The sequence below is a fragment of the Athene cunicularia genome (genome assembly GCF_003259725.1).
Source record: "Athene cunicularia isolate RWA chromosome 1 unlocalized genomic scaffold, athCun1 chr1_part1, whole genome shotgun sequence".
NCBI classification, from domain to species: Eukaryota; Metazoa; Chordata; class Aves; order Strigiformes; family Strigidae; genus Athene; species Athene cunicularia.
The window spans coordinates 93,611,980-93,627,678 of NW_020799091.1; the positions used below are offsets into that span (position 1 = coordinate 93,611,980).

Consider the following 15,699-nt stretch of genomic DNA (forward strand, 5'->3'; position numbering starts at 1 on the left):
TTTTTTTTTTTTTTTTTTTTTTTTTTTTTTTTTTTTTGATAGGAATGCTACATACTTCTCATTCTTTGGAACAATGCATTTTTAGAAAAGGCGTTTTAGTATTTCATCCAGGAATAATAGGCGGAAGATGTATTCAGACAGTGCTTGCACAACAACAAATATAACCTTAAAAATCCGTTTACTAAGTATGTTATACATGAAGGGCTCATACAACTTCAAAATGCCTGAACACAGATATAAAAAAAAAATCAGGCTGAAAGGAAAAAACATTCATTTTCTTCAAAAGAATAGTCTGAATCAGTACTATTATTCATGTAGTAAATAAGAAATTTTAAATTCCATATACTTTTCTTGTACTCTGGTTTGAAGCAGGTTTTTAAATTATTATTATTATTAATGTTGGTGCTGATACAGTACAACACATTACTGCAATGGAAAATTAAGCTTGATATTCTTATTCAATTGTTATTTTCTTTATTTAATAAAAGAATATGTTCCTTTATATATTTATTTTATGTATTAACTTTATTTACAACATTTATTAATTAATAATTTGATTTTCATTTATTTAAGTTGATTAAATAGTATTATTTTTAGCAAGGTAGCTTCTTCAAACTTTCAGCTTGGAAATGATCACTCTACTAAAATGTTTAAAAATACATTTTGGAGATTTTTTTTTTTTAAACTCACAAAATTGATCAATTCTTAAATGTTGCAGAAAAATGGAAAAAGCTTCCAAGATTTTTGGCCAAAAAATGCTTTGTTTTATGTCTATGAAATGCTGCTAATCAGTCAAAAAAGTCAAAGATTTTTCTTTAAAATGACCTGTGATGGTAGACTGGCTGCAAAAAAATACAGAGTATGATTAACATTATTGACAGAGATAATTAAAAAAAATTACACTGAACTGGAGTTTATCTTTTACCTTGAGTGTTTTACTATAAATGAAAAAAGTACATGGAGATCTACAAGTAACTAACAGTCACAAAAGTTAAAGGTTATTTTGTATAACTGGCCTAAAGATAATCACTTCCACCTCACCCAAGATATCTACAGTTATCAAACATACAATTACAGTCAAATCCCATCTTCTGACAAATTAATTTGTTTTCAGTGTTTGAATCTATCCAGGTTGATGGAGGTACAAAGTAAAGCTGCGCACTATAGTGAATCGCTGTTTCTGTTTGAATATAAAAATCCATTTTTTGGCCTTGAATGAAAAAACTGAATTTTAGGGTCAGCCATAACACAACTGAACACTGAGAGTATTATTAGATCTTAAGAAACTACTGACATTTCTACCCATGCCTTCTTTTTGTCCATACTGAAAATGGCTACACTGAAAGATATTTTTAAACAAACATGACCACACTGCCCCATCTACCCACAAATTCTATTTTAAAATTCATATTAATAAATATTGCTTTTTTTTCTCCAAAATTTCTTTTTGCTGAAAATTTCTATTTTTCCTTCTATCATTTTTAATGTCTTACATCCATTTTGCCAGTACAAGACAGTGAAGGCAAGGAGTTGGGGTCTCTTCCAAGAGTCAAAAGTAAAATAAAAAAGGAACATTTCAGCTAAAAGACTACTCCAATATTATTTACAACTTTGCATACTAACATCTCCTGAAAACTCCTACAATACAGTGTGTTTTTCCCGGAAATGTCCTCTCTCAGTTCTTTCAAGGAAAGAAAGGGTGTTTGTCTATTTCTCAATCACAAAGAACCCATTTATGCTGAAATTAATTTCTTAACCTTAGTTCAGTCTATTTTCTATTTAGTCTCCTTTACTTTGGAGATACTCCCTGAAAAAGAACTGACAGTAACGCTTCACACATGCAGCACCCTTCAAGTCAGAATGGAGGCTATGGATTGTAACCCCAAAGCAGTCAAGTCTTCCCTGTGTATAAAGCACTTTCCTACGTGTGGAAGCCATGAAATCAGTCAAATCTGACGATATATTTCTGTTTACCTTTAAAAAGTGACTGGTCACTGCTATAAAAAATTGATAAGGTAATCTAAACCAGATGCATAGCTCTTACTAAGGTGAAACCCGATTGGTGATCTACATTTGAGAAGCAGGAATTGGATGAGAAGTCGTTTTTAATAAAAATTGTACATAGCATCTATCCTTTCTATAAAGCACTATAACGCATTCTACAAGTTCTCTTTGCTCATATTTATAAACACTTTGCACCTAGTGGCAAGCAAAGGAAAATACTGCACAGTCATTATGTCCTGCAGAACTGTAATCACTCAGAGAGTAATAAAGAGAGCAAAAAATCAAGAGAGATGAGAGTCAAAACCAAAATCCAACCTGCTTATACTTTGCTCGGTATCCCAAGCACTATCCCTTAAAGACCAATTAGGAGAAACAACGACTGATAACTGTATATCAAATCATGCTATAGTACTGCAGTGTCAGTACTGCAAATTTAGGAGAAAGGGTTAAACTCATGTCTTCATAATAAATTTAAAAATAATACTCAGACATGCCTTATGATTTTTCAGTAGAGGCATTAATTAAGCCTGTACATGACTGGCCTGTACAAGTCTGTAAACTATACAAGAGGATCAATTTACTCATCCAATTAAAACCTTCAGGCTGGAGAACACTGGCTGTTTCAAACTAAACAGCATGAGCAGTTGAGACCATAATATATAGATGTTATTGCAGGAGAAATCAAAGGATAGAAAATGTTTGGTTTGGAATAAGGAAGGACATGGTTTTTATTTCTTTACATCTCATGGGAACTCCAAGGAACAAGGGTCTTACCTGTGAGTACATAATCATACCGGTTGACCTTGTTCAGCTTAAGTCCTTCGTACAGTTCATGAAGTTCATCTGAATTTAACACCTGACCCTTCCAGTGGGCATAACCTGCAAAGTAAATACCAGACAATTTTTCAGGAGCTAGATTTTTTTATTCAGGACCACACAGAAAATACACTTGGAGGGACTGTATCAGATATTAGCACCAGAAAGCATTTCCACCTTCTCGTCTGCAAAACACTGTTGCCAAATTAAAGCTGCTGTCAGCAGAACAGTTAACATGCTCAACTTCTTAGCACCTCTGTTTCCCAAAGGAACTAGAGTGACTACACAGAAGTCTGAGACTGTCCATGTATCAGCAAATCAAGCAGAGCGCACACAAGCTCCTGCAAGTTTTCCCATGGAGCTTATACAACCATCCCTTTCATGTGCAGAGGGGGACAACATGTGTTTTAGACTTCACTGAAAAACGGAGTCAGTATAATCAATTTTTGTTATTTTATACTATTAAAAAAAAAAAGAGAAGGATTGACAGCCAGATGACAAGCTTAAACAGGCTTGTGGATCTGTCTAGACACAGGCATGCAGCGCTGCTGCACCCGTCAGATACAGCATTCACTGGGACCTGCATGTAACAAAGAGAGTGAGCACAGCAGAACATTGTCATGGATGCTTTTAAACATACAACATCATCTGACAGATTTTCTTCCAAAAATAGTACAGCTTTAATGCTGAGGGTCCTGGAGGAGGCAAATGAGTATCAGAAAGACACTACAAACAGACAAATAAATTCCATACACTCTTATCCTTGAATGACCTCTAAGAACTACAAGCCAATATTCTTAGCTGAGAGGTGGATGGAAGGTGAAGTTACTTGGGAGAAGTTGAACTGATTTCAGCAAACAGTGGACCAAGCTCCATGGCAGCCAATTTCAAGGGGGGGGGGGAATCTAAAAAATCTTGACAGGCTCAAAACATTTGTTCAAAAATGTAGATGCACCTTGCACCTTTGACATCAAAGCCTGCCCATCTAGATGACAGCCATCACTCCCTTATATGCAAGAATGGGGCTTCCCCCAGGATATTAGATGAAGCACACACAATTTAACTCTTCCAACCTCATGAATTCAGAGCTTGTTAAAAAGTTTTTTATTAACTGGAATTAGGAAAAGCAAAATGTTAAATGAGATATCTTCTTCCACACCACCTCCATGTCAAGACAATGGCATTTTGTTTGTTTTAACTCCTGCTCTTTGAGTTAGAAAATTCTGTGATAAAAACTGTTGGTTTATCACTCTAAACTGTGTTATTGGAGTAACTGCCAAAAGGTGCCTAGAGCCTAGGATAAGCACATTTTTCAGTTTTCCTTCTTATGAATGCAAATACACCCACAGTAGGGTGAGCAGATGGATCATTTTGTTCTCTTCAGCTCACAAAGGCCTAGCCTCTAAAACACGACTCGCTGCCAGCTGGCTGGGGGACTGACTCATATCAGCCACTAGAATTCTCTCCTAGCAAATGCTTTTTAAAAAGTGTCTGTGAAGAAACGGACAAAGTGCGGGATTCCCGTATGTTAGAGCTGTTCCATTGCAGAACATAGCGATATTCAAAATGGCAATGCCTAACACCTGGGCATATGTCTAGCCCCAAGTATATGAGAAATCTTCGAGTACAAGCAGTCAGATTATTTAACACATAAGCAGATGTTTGTTCTGTCACATCTGCAGCTTCAGAGAGAAATAATCTGCCCTCTCCTCTTCCCCAAATCTCTACTTCTATTAGCACTGTAAAGCCAGTCCATCCAGTGACACAACAGAGTCCTTTTTATGCCACTGTGCCCATCAATGAAACAGAGTGCAGTTTTCACCCAGAATCAAGGTCAGGTGGCAAAAGAGCAGTCATTCACCTCACACACTGCCATAAAAATAACTATGAGAGATTGTCCAGGCATTCTAGATACTCTCGGAAGCAATTCCTCCAGAGGGATCCTGCACATTCACTGTTTAACCGTGCGTTCACCTTTCTATGTCAAACTGTCTTAAAGACTCAACGCACAGGGTCTGTGTCACACTGATCCTCCTCCAGTGAGGGAGGGAAATAAGTACAGAAACACAATGTTAGGTAGCAGCCCATCTTAGCTCAGGAATTGATAAATCACCCACATGGGGCAGGGACATTTTCTGAACTCTGTAGCAATGACTTCCAAGCATATCTAGAGGATCCTTTTTTGCTACCCGTTAATACATGTAATCTAACCTAAAGTCTAATCACACTAGATTAAATGCTGGAGGAAAAACAAAGCCCTAGGGAAGCTTCTGGGGAAGCTGCAGCTATTCAGGCAGAAGAAAAAGGGCATTGTTTTCACTGGATCTGCAGAGAACTGTGATTTCACTAGGAGTTGAATTATCCTCAAGCAAGAAGAAACAAACAAAATCAAAACTGGCAGCAAAATGGAAAACACCCTAAGCTCTCTCCCCAGGGTAACTTTGTGTAACATGATGAACAAGGAGCAAATCCCGTGACCCTGCATTTATCCTACTCTTCTGGTGGAATACACAACCTAAAAGCAGCTTCTGTAGAGGGACAGAAGAAAAAGACAGTTACTCATGTTCAAAAGGGGTTTCACTAACTGAAGGATGGACACCTTGGGGCCCCAGGAAGAGGGAGAGGAACGATTTTGAATGGTAAAGACAAAAAATCCAGATAGATACCATGTGGTCAAAACACAGCTGAATAGCCCTCATCCCAAAGCAGGGAGTGCCAACAAACAAACTTAAACATGTGAGGTCTGATTGGCTTTAGGGAAAAGCATGAATGGCATGGAGTTAAGGATGATAATAAGGAATCAATGTCTTCCTTGGCTAGACATAAGAACTCAGCTGGCAATGAGCACATCTGAAGGTCCAGCGCTGCTTTGCAAGACCTAAAAGAAAGTCAACTTCTAGAAATGTTATCCCTATGCCTACACAACTAAATACAAATACCTGAAAAACGGCAAGAAAAAACTTGAAAACTTCTGTTTAACTGTCCACTTACTATAACTCCTACTCTGCAGTAATATTTCCACTGTGGCACTCAACAATACAGAAGTTCAAAGTCTCACTGTACCTGGCCATTTGCACATATTATACAAGAACCACAGCCAAGAAAACTAAAGAATGAGTTTCAAGTTTGTACTTGGCAAACAACTGCATCCCATTTGGAGAGCTGGTTCAGCAGAGCAACTGTATCAAATTATTACTCTTGGATATTAAGATGAGATCTTGGCTTGTATCTTCCACAGAGGAAGAAAGGTGAGTCCTCCTTGTTTTGGTTACAAACCCACCAAATAATTCCACTCAGTGCTGGACTGAGAGAGCAGAGAACACACCGCAAATCAGGATACAGCTCTCAAACTTCACTTCACTCAGAATGACTGCATTAGTCTCCCATATTAGTAACAATTTTAAACACACAAATGAACATAAACATCTAAACATCTTTATATCCCTTCTGCTTCTCTGTGTTATGGCCTTTCATTGCAAATAAATTGTATATATTTTCTTTTAGCAGATAAGGGAATGAAAAGCAGGTAAAATATGATGTCTCTTGTCACTTACCACTCTAAAATGATAAAAGTATTCATTAATCTCCAAGGAAATGTCTTGGTTCATGTGTATGAAAAAGAAAAAAAAAAAAAAAAAAAAAAAAAAAACCACAACCAAGAGAGCCAGCTAATACTGCACCCAAGATGAATTTACATTTTTTTCTTTCTTGCCTTCCTCCAGTGGTACATTTTTTTTTCTCCTTTGGAATGTACTTATAAGCTTCTTAATTACTTTCAAAAACAAGGAAAAAAGAAAACAATAAAAATCTCAGGCATACCAGAAAAAAGAAAACAAAACCAAAACAAAAAACAAACTACCATTTAAGCAAGGCATGTAAGACTTCTTTGCTTTCCAACCCAGAACATTCTGTTCTGAGGTCTGAGTTCCTCCTGTGGTGCTCCCTGCAAAACTATTCCAGGTGGCTTCAGTAACCAAGTATTTTACATGGGAAAAAGGAAGAAAGATCTAGTGTTTAAGGCACATGATGGCAGGCAACCTGGTACCGGCTGTGTCACGAAATTGTGGCAAACAACCTGGTCTAAACACATGACTTAATCTTCAGCTACCAGGAGGCCTTCAACAAAACCAGAAATATAGTACCAAATTCTCCACTGGACTTTTTTACAGCTGGTCAGTGTGGGAGTAAAATACTGCCAGCGTTAGCCACGAGTGGAGATGTTTTCTTTTTGTCCCACGCTGCACAGGTGTGAATGACTGCATATGGGCAGTAGACTGTGAGGAATCATATAAATGAGACATAATTATAATTTCTCAGGTATCAGACCTCTCAGACAACCCAGCTACCCACTACACACCCACTAAGTGGAAGTCAAGAGTGCTTTACTTAAAAATAAAAAGGAACAGGAAAAAAACACAGGCTATTTGTCCTAGAGCAGTTTCAGAGGTAGAATTTGCATGGCAAAGTATACTTACCGTTAACCTACCATTTAAAACCAAAAATGCAAATCATAAAAGAATTAAAAATGCACCCTAAAAACTCGCTAAAAAAAAAAAATCTATATTTTTATTTTTGCATATGAGACAATGAAATGCTTCTGCAGTAAAATAGAATAAAAAGCACAGAGTCTTTGTAGGTTGCATGACAGCTTCTTTTATTTGTACATGGAGCATGATGCCATTCAAGGGTGAGTCACTCTAATCATAAAAGTTCCTCACCAAGCAACATGACAAACTCTTTTCCCTGGGGGACTGATTTAAAGCACATTTTCCAAATTTCAGGATTATCAGAGACTAAAGAAAGCTGAATTTTCTGAGCGGGAATCAGCAGAAATAGGCCTGCAGTTCTTACTAATTTAGAGATAGAGCAAAAAAACACAATAACAATTCACCAAAGAAAGTCTGTTAGTTATAAATTCTCTCTACACTTTATCTTTTGCTGACAAGACCAGTTTTAAAGGTGGGGAAAGAAAGAACGCCAGGTCAAAAACCTGACACACTTTGCTACCTCTGCCCCTCTGGTATGTGGCATGCTTTTAGAAACTAAAATACACAGCTAGATTTTGAAACAGAAATTTGCCCTTCAGCTTTAATGATGACCATGGAAAGGGTTCTCCTAAGATCTTGTTATTGTAGGAAGCCCATTCATCCAGCACACAATTCCTGTGTATTGCGGCACCGCTCCAGACACAAACCGCAGCTGAGCATGGCAATATGTGTTCATTAATCCCTGCAGCGGTACACTGACTTTCAGGTACTAGTGCAAGTTGGTGTGCAGGCACGTGTAAATATTTAAGCTTGGAAAAGTCTCTGTATGAGGACACCACATGTCCCTACACGCCTGCCTCAAAGAGGAGGTGCAAAGCCACTAGGCTTAGAATCTATCCTTCAATTTAAGAAAGGGTAGAAAGGGTTTAATGGAAAAACTTCAGTGCTAGAAAACTAGACCTGCCATAAAATGGGATATATGCCCTTCCTCACTTTTCCATTCCTTCCTCTTTCAGACAAGTGACCAATACTTCTAAATATAATCTTCTTTTACTCATGCTTGGCAAGTGCCAAATACTTACTGTATTGTGATTTTTTTATGAAAGCTCTACTTCCCAAAGTCATGTGCAGCAATCTTTTGGGATTTTTAACATACTAAGACAATCAAGATTACAGGAAAAAAAAAAAAAAAAGTAACTCCTAAACACCAGGAGACAAAATAACAGTTCCAAATATTTTAAAGACTTGTGAACTTTGAGACATTTTTGGGTTTGGGATGTTCATTTAGGCCTTTGGGGGCGGGGTGGGAGGAAAGAATCGCTTTTGTTGTTCTTTCTACTATCTTCATTGTCTGACAAACCTTGAACAAAGCACTGGTAACCCTTGTCCAGCTGTGATATTATTAAAAAAAAAAAAATAAATCTTCCTTCTTTTCTGTTTTAAGAAACTGGTCATCCTACTGGTTATGTAATTTTCCTACCTTCAAACACATTCAGTTTATGGTCCAATAAAACCTCTATTAAGCTCTTTTAACACCCTATAAAGCTGATTTAATCTTGAAACTGAAAGCCAACAAGTGACAGGTGCTCATCCATTCTGAGTGCCAAGTTATTTCATGTGAAAAAATGGCTTTGTTTCTGGAAGATTACAACAGTTTTACCCAGCTATCAAAAACTAAGCAACAAAAAATCCCAAACTCCAAAACTAAATACATTAAAGAAACATAAGTTACATCTAAGTATCTCAAAAACATGAGAGAACCTTTGTACTGTGCCAAAGGGTGCAACAAAATGAGCAACTCTTTTGCCTGGGCCAGGAAAGACCCCCACCCCTTGTTTAATTATTACCTCTTTCATGCTTTTCCTCAGAAAGCAGAGATGGCTTTCTAACTACCTTTGAAACATTCTCTTCTTCTTCCCAGGGTGACAAACTCCTTGCATGATAGGAACACCTTATAACCTTTTGAGGCTTCCTGGTCTGCTCTCTGTTCCGAAAATTAGCAGTTTATTCATAGAGCTGTATCTGTGAGATACTAGGAAACACTTTTTTTTAAATTTTTTATTTTTTTTTTTCTCCTTTGCCAATAACAATTTTTGCTCTTGTTCCTGGATTATTTTTTTAAGACACCCTTACAATTTCTTTATCTAGAGTAGATCTCCCCTCAAACAACCTGCCACTGCCATGACAGCAGATGTGTGTCTGTTGATCCAAAAACAGCAAGTCACTTGAAGCTCCTTTATGGGTGAAAGGTTCTACTAAACTACACAAAAATTTCAACTTTCTTCTCAAAAATAAAGTCCTTTAGCACAGTGAGTGTTAGTCTGAAAGTATTATGTGAGTGCATCATGGTCAGACTTAGAATGTGAGTAAAAATACCCCCAAATATATTAACACCCCACTCCCTCTCTCCAGAATATAATTTTAGGATACTTGCTAGCCATTTGGGTGGGCACACAGAGGAAACAGTGTGTCTAGCTCAATATTCTTCTGATGTTTGGGTTGGTAATATGCTTGAGTGTCAAATGGCCGTAACACACAGAAAACAGTACTGAAGATTCCCCTGTTCACAGGCCTGCCTGTGTAGATGGCTGTATTTGTGTTATTTCATAGTCCGAGTTAATTAGATTACTACCTAACAAAAGAAACTCACACTCTGAAGTAGCAGAACAGGACATTACTATGTTATATCATGCCCTAACCCCAAATCCAGACTTCTGTGACTAGAATCAAAACATGAACGTTACATTTCTGTCCTATATTCTGAAAACGGGAGTGAAAATGTAAGACCAATGTCCTTCCAATGTCATGTGATGAGGTGAGCCGTGTGTTCAGTAATGCTGAGTGACTGTGGAGTGGTATCTGAAGACACATGTAATATTTTACCTGTGTGGTTTGAAAACTGGACAGAGTTCACAGTATCAACTTCAAATCCCAAAACCTGTAACAGAACACAGAAATATCTCTTTTACTAACACAGTTTTGTTCATACATCTTATCACAAAACACAAGAAAGGATTCTTATTTCCCAGTGCATATTTGAAAGTCTTGAGCACTATTTTAAAGTGGAAGCTGAGTAAACATACATGCAACATAAACAAACAATGCAGTACTTTACTACAGCAGTGGACATGGAACAAAAGTGACACTGGCAATAGCACCAGAAAAACACAGCTCTGAATCCTCAGGCTAGAGTTCATCCAGGGATAAGGACAGAGAGGCTGGACCAGTAGCAATCACTGAAGCCCCGAAGAAAGCCTTCGCTAGACTTTCTTGGCAGGAAAAGCAGTCTAAATTTCAAGGTACTAAATTAATGCAAAATACAGAGAGAAGGTGCTAGTATTCCAGAAAGCAAATCTTTCTAAAAGGAGGACAGGAGTATCTTAAAAGGGATTAACATTTTGCGCCATGCTTGAATGTCACTAGCAGCTTCTTTACAACTAAAAAAGAACAGAAAGAAATCACAGAGAATTAATTTGGGGCATGATTAGGCAACCAAAGGGAGAGAGCTCTTAAAAAAATAAAAATGTAAAAAAAGCCTAAAGCATGCTCCAAAAGTCACCTGCTACCTTGCATTATCAGCAATCTAAATATTGAAATATCCAAGAATTTGCTAGCACAATCAACAAACACAGTCTTGTTGCCCAAAAAGAGATAAATGTTATGAAAATAAGAGCACCAAATCAGGAGAAAACTAATGAGGTTTTTTAACTTGACAATACCTGCTTAATACAGACAGGCATTGCTGTTCAAGCCATTTTTAGACAATTTTCTCTGCCATGAAAGACATTTTAATGCAACAGTGACATAACAGTCTGACATTTAGTATTTGTTTCCACATCCTACTTGTTCTGAGTAAGAGTTCTCCTCAAAAGACGAGCTACTATATATGGCTCAGTGAGTCACACCAGGAGATAATAGTAATGATGCATCGCTGTTTATGATCCACTTTCAGGCAAATTGTTGGGGAGGGGGGCGTGAACAAAGGAAGCTTTTGCTAGTCACGTTTTTCACTGAGATGCATGCATCTCCCTTTTTATCAAGAAGACAATCCCTTCATATATATTAAAAATATCTAGGTGTATGGTGCCAGACATTTCCCCATGCATGTACTTTCTCTTGCACACATGAAAGCCATTAAGCGATAAGCCCTTTATTTCAGACCTTGGGCTGTTACAAGATGGACATATATGCTGCAACAGGTAGTTCCTTCTGCCTACAGGTATTGCATTTCTGTCATTTCACAGCTCAGAGTCCACACAAGTCTTCACAGAATAAGTTGCTTCTTTCAATATATAATAAAGGCTTCTGTTCATCCCTAACCAGAAAGCAAAGTAATCTTACATTAATGATAGACAGAATGCTGGGTTGTATCAACCTAATCAAGTTAAAATTAACCTCAGCTTCTACTCTTACCCCAGTTTCTTGTTTCACCTTGGTGGATTTTATTTTAAAGACCCAGGAATTAAATGGGCGAGAACATGTCAATGTTTGCACATGCTCTTCTAAGAAATAAATGAGAATACTGCCTCTAACCAGACTGTCATTCCATATTCCAATTCCCCTCCCTGCAATGAACAGACCTAAGAAGTTATTATTTCCCCTCAAACATCTTAGCAACAATTGTGAATTAATCAATTTCTGTGCAATATTTAGATGATATCTCTCCAACTATTTAACACCTGGCACTACAGAATACACTTACTGTGATTTACTAATGAATCAGGTTTAAACTTAGTGAAGAAGAGCACCCACAACTGCTTGTAGAGAGGGCTGTTCTACAACATGGATAAGCACTGTATCAGTTGACGGTCACCAGAAAGCACAGTCCTCCTTTACTGTCTCCACCAGTACTAGCTATCATTTGATTTCTCAACAAGCTTTTCTGTAGGGTTAGGGATTTTTGGTTTGTTTTGGCCAGTTAATCTGCTTCAACCAGCAAAATGGAAAATACAAGGGAAGCGACCTCTCTTGAAGACAACTAGGTGTCAGGTTAGCCTAGCCGGACACTTGGTAAAAGAGAGTTAAAGAAAGTGCTTTTGAATAGTTGAGGAAAAGTCATAGACAGCTCAAATTCAGCAAGAGAACTTGATATTCACAGTTTTTTTATCAGTGCAAAACAGACTAAAAAACCTTTAGAGGTCTCCATAACAATCACTTACTTGGTGTTAGTCTACTCTGTCACAGTTACTAATTTGCCCTAAAGTTTTGTTTTGAATAAACATACATGACTAACACACCTAATTATGCAATTCTCTATTTCTGATACAACCCTCAAAGTAAGTCACAGTCTTCTTCAAAGAATTTCCCTTTACAAAGATTCTTATCAAAACAGAGTAATTAAAATACATAAAATGTCATTTAAAAAACAAAGTATAATTAGAAAACATAACTAGTACTACTTTTGAAATGAGAGCTACAAATGTCGAGGTCTAAGCTTAGCATAAAGTTACCAGTATCAATTAAAAAGTCTGTGAAATTTAGTCATCAGAAAATAACCTCAAAAGTGTGTATTGAAGTGCTAAAAGCAGCTTTTGACAGCAATCATCTCTTCTATGCCTACAGAGAAAATTGTGTCTTAAAATGAGCTACACAAACCAAAATTAACAATTTGATCATTTAAAGTGGATAAGGAAATGTTATCTTCCTCTTTCAACCAACGATTAAAAAAACAGTACTAGTAACTACCATCCTTGCATATCTAAAGGACCATACATATCAGAAACAGCTTCTGAGTCACTGAATGATGAATACTTTCCCTGACTACAAAGGGAGCTGTATTCAAAAGATGTCTTGTTAAGTCTTTTTAATATATATATATATATATATTAAATATATATATATCTTTAATTTCTTGGGCAGAGCTAACAAGAAGCACTGATTATGAGAGGTCTTTTTAATTTAATTTTAAAGTTCTACCCATACCAGAGGTTAAATATATCTTAAGTGAAAGTTAACCAACTAATTAGAAATACATGATTTTCCTATGTATGGACCTAGAAAACTGAGATCAGAGAAAACATATTGAATCAGATAAATCATAAAAAAAAAAAAAAGTCTGTCTCTCCTATTTGTACACAAAAGTACCAAATATAATCCAAAATGATGGACTTATCTGGATATCAACAACTTTTTCAATGTTACAAACCAGTAATAAATCAACCTTTCCTTTGGAAAATGATGAAAAAGTACAAATTCAACACAAAACTAAACTCAATTATTTATATCAAGTTTTTGCTTGTTAATATGAAACACATTCAAATTACTTATTTTAATTCACAGATTTAAAATCAATCAGTTACTGATGTTTCTTCCACATGCAGAAACAAACCTCTTCATGTTTCTTAAGTAAATACATATATCTGTGTGCCAGTCCAATTGTCACCTCACGACCTTTCCTTATTTCATGAGGAAAATGCTGTAATTCAGCAAAGACTGCACTTGAAATGGTAAAGTGAGATCTATAAGGTAGTTTTGTGGCGTTCATTCACCAGAGAACAAATTCAAGCCAATAATGGTTTATCATAGTTCACTGAAGTGCGCAGTTGTCTCTATGCTTTGCTCAAAAAATACAGCAGAAGCCACAACTAGCACTTTTCCAGGTCCACCTGTGTGACAAATGCCTCTATTGAGATACTGACAGTTTCACCTTATAGTCCCAGATGCACCACTTTGACTTTTCTTCCTGAATTCCTTTGCATATCAGCCTGCTACTTTGCAAAATGACCCAACTTCGGGTGTTGAGGCTGACATTCTTCTGTGTGTGTACATATTTAGGTGTTCCTTGCACCTCTGTGTTATATAAACTGAAGGAACTCATTCCCTATGTCAGAACTAATGCCTTCTGCCTATGTCAGAACTAATGCCTTCAGATAGTATTTGATTAGTGTGAGGACTAAGCTTACTAAGAAATGCACAATAACGCTTAATTTATTGCTTCTCTATACCAGCCTGTAAATAGTTTATACCTGCGTTACTTCCCCTGCTTCCTATAGAAAGAGTCCTATGGTGTTATGCCTGCCTCTGATTTTGGAAATGTAGGTTACAGCAGATACTCTGCAAGCGTCCAGGTCTCCAACTGCTAGGGACACACATCATTTACCTTACCCTGTTTTGGATAACCTGGTCTCTTACAGACCCTCCAGCAGAGAACAGTTCCTGGTTTTCGTGCTCTCCCTCTGCTGTCATTCTGTGTAAGTATCATTTGCCCACAGAACTGCAAATTCTGGGCAAATCTAAACCCATAGCCCGTTTGGGTAAGGACGATAAGTGCTCTTCAAAGGAAAAAGGCTAACTGCGTTCACCTTAAATGTTCTTTGTAAGACCCAAACTAAGGTTGCCTATATCAAGTCACATCATATAGTGACATTTACAGTGATTGAAATCTCAGAAAAATGGGCAATTCCAACATATTTTTAAGCATCTTCAAGCAAAGGAGGCAGAACCATTACAATACTAAAAATAAATCACAAAACATCAAAAAATGGAGCAGTTTTGTATTTGGAAGGCATGGTTGGCAGATTTGAATGACACATTTCAGAAAAATATTTGGAATATTAAATCAAAATACACTGGAGCAAAACGCATTTGAAGAAACAGCTAGCATGAAACACATACTTGAATATTATGCATGAGATCAAACTGGGCTTAATTCTTCCTCGCAAATAACTGAAGGGACAAACCTTTCCCTCATCATGCAGTTCTTCCCACAGTAAAGGAAGCGCCATCCCAGCCTTGCAAAGAGAAGGTGCATCACCCATGAAGGTGCCTAGTTTACAGAACTATCAGAAAGCACATCCTCAAACTAGCAAGGGAAAAAAATCCACACACAAGAAAGATACTTCAAAATACATGGAGAATCTCTAAAGGTGTTGGCTCTTTTTAGAAAACCCCTTAGTTTTCCTAAAAGCATTGAAGCAATTTAAGCTTATATCCAGTTACCAAGTCACAACTAAAAAGCAAAAATTTGTTCTCCTTCAAGGTTCAAATTTTACAAGTGATACCTATTTTTTTACTAGTAGAACAACCTAAAGACCTAGACAGACAATGTTTGAGTTATATACATTATACATAGAGAGAAAGCTAGATCTCAGTTCTGGTTCACCTCTAAAAATGCAACCTTTTGGACTTTGCTACTATGTTAACACATGAGCTCTGTTTAAAATTTACAGTCTCGCTTCCACTCCCTTCCAGAAAACATTTCAATCGTACATACACTGAAACATGCTATTTCATCACCACAAAGAACTAGAACCTAAGATTGTTAGAAATGAAAGATTACAAACATATATTTCCTTCAGGAGGACAGCCCACGTTGTGCCTGTTATGTAAAGGGGGAAAGAATGTAAAACAAGAGAAAGAAAACCAGTCCGCATTAAAGAAAATTGTGAGTGTA

General features: G+C 37.0%; 1 protein-coding gene across 1 annotated transcript in view; it reads right to left on the reverse strand.

Moving 5' to 3' along the window:
- Positions 1-15,699, reverse strand: part of PDXK (pyridoxal kinase) — a 63,108-nt gene that overhangs the window by 20,982 nt on the left and 26,427 nt on the right. Inside the window, exons 3-4 of the mRNA XM_026846406.1 lie at positions 10,191-10,269; positions 2,779-2,883 (exon numbers count right to left, since the gene is read on the reverse strand). Of these exons, the coding sequence (XP_026702207.1) occupies positions 2,779-2,883; positions 10,191-10,269 (184 nt within the window). The remainder of the gene's footprint in view (positions 1-2,778; positions 2,884-10,190; positions 10,270-15,699) is intronic.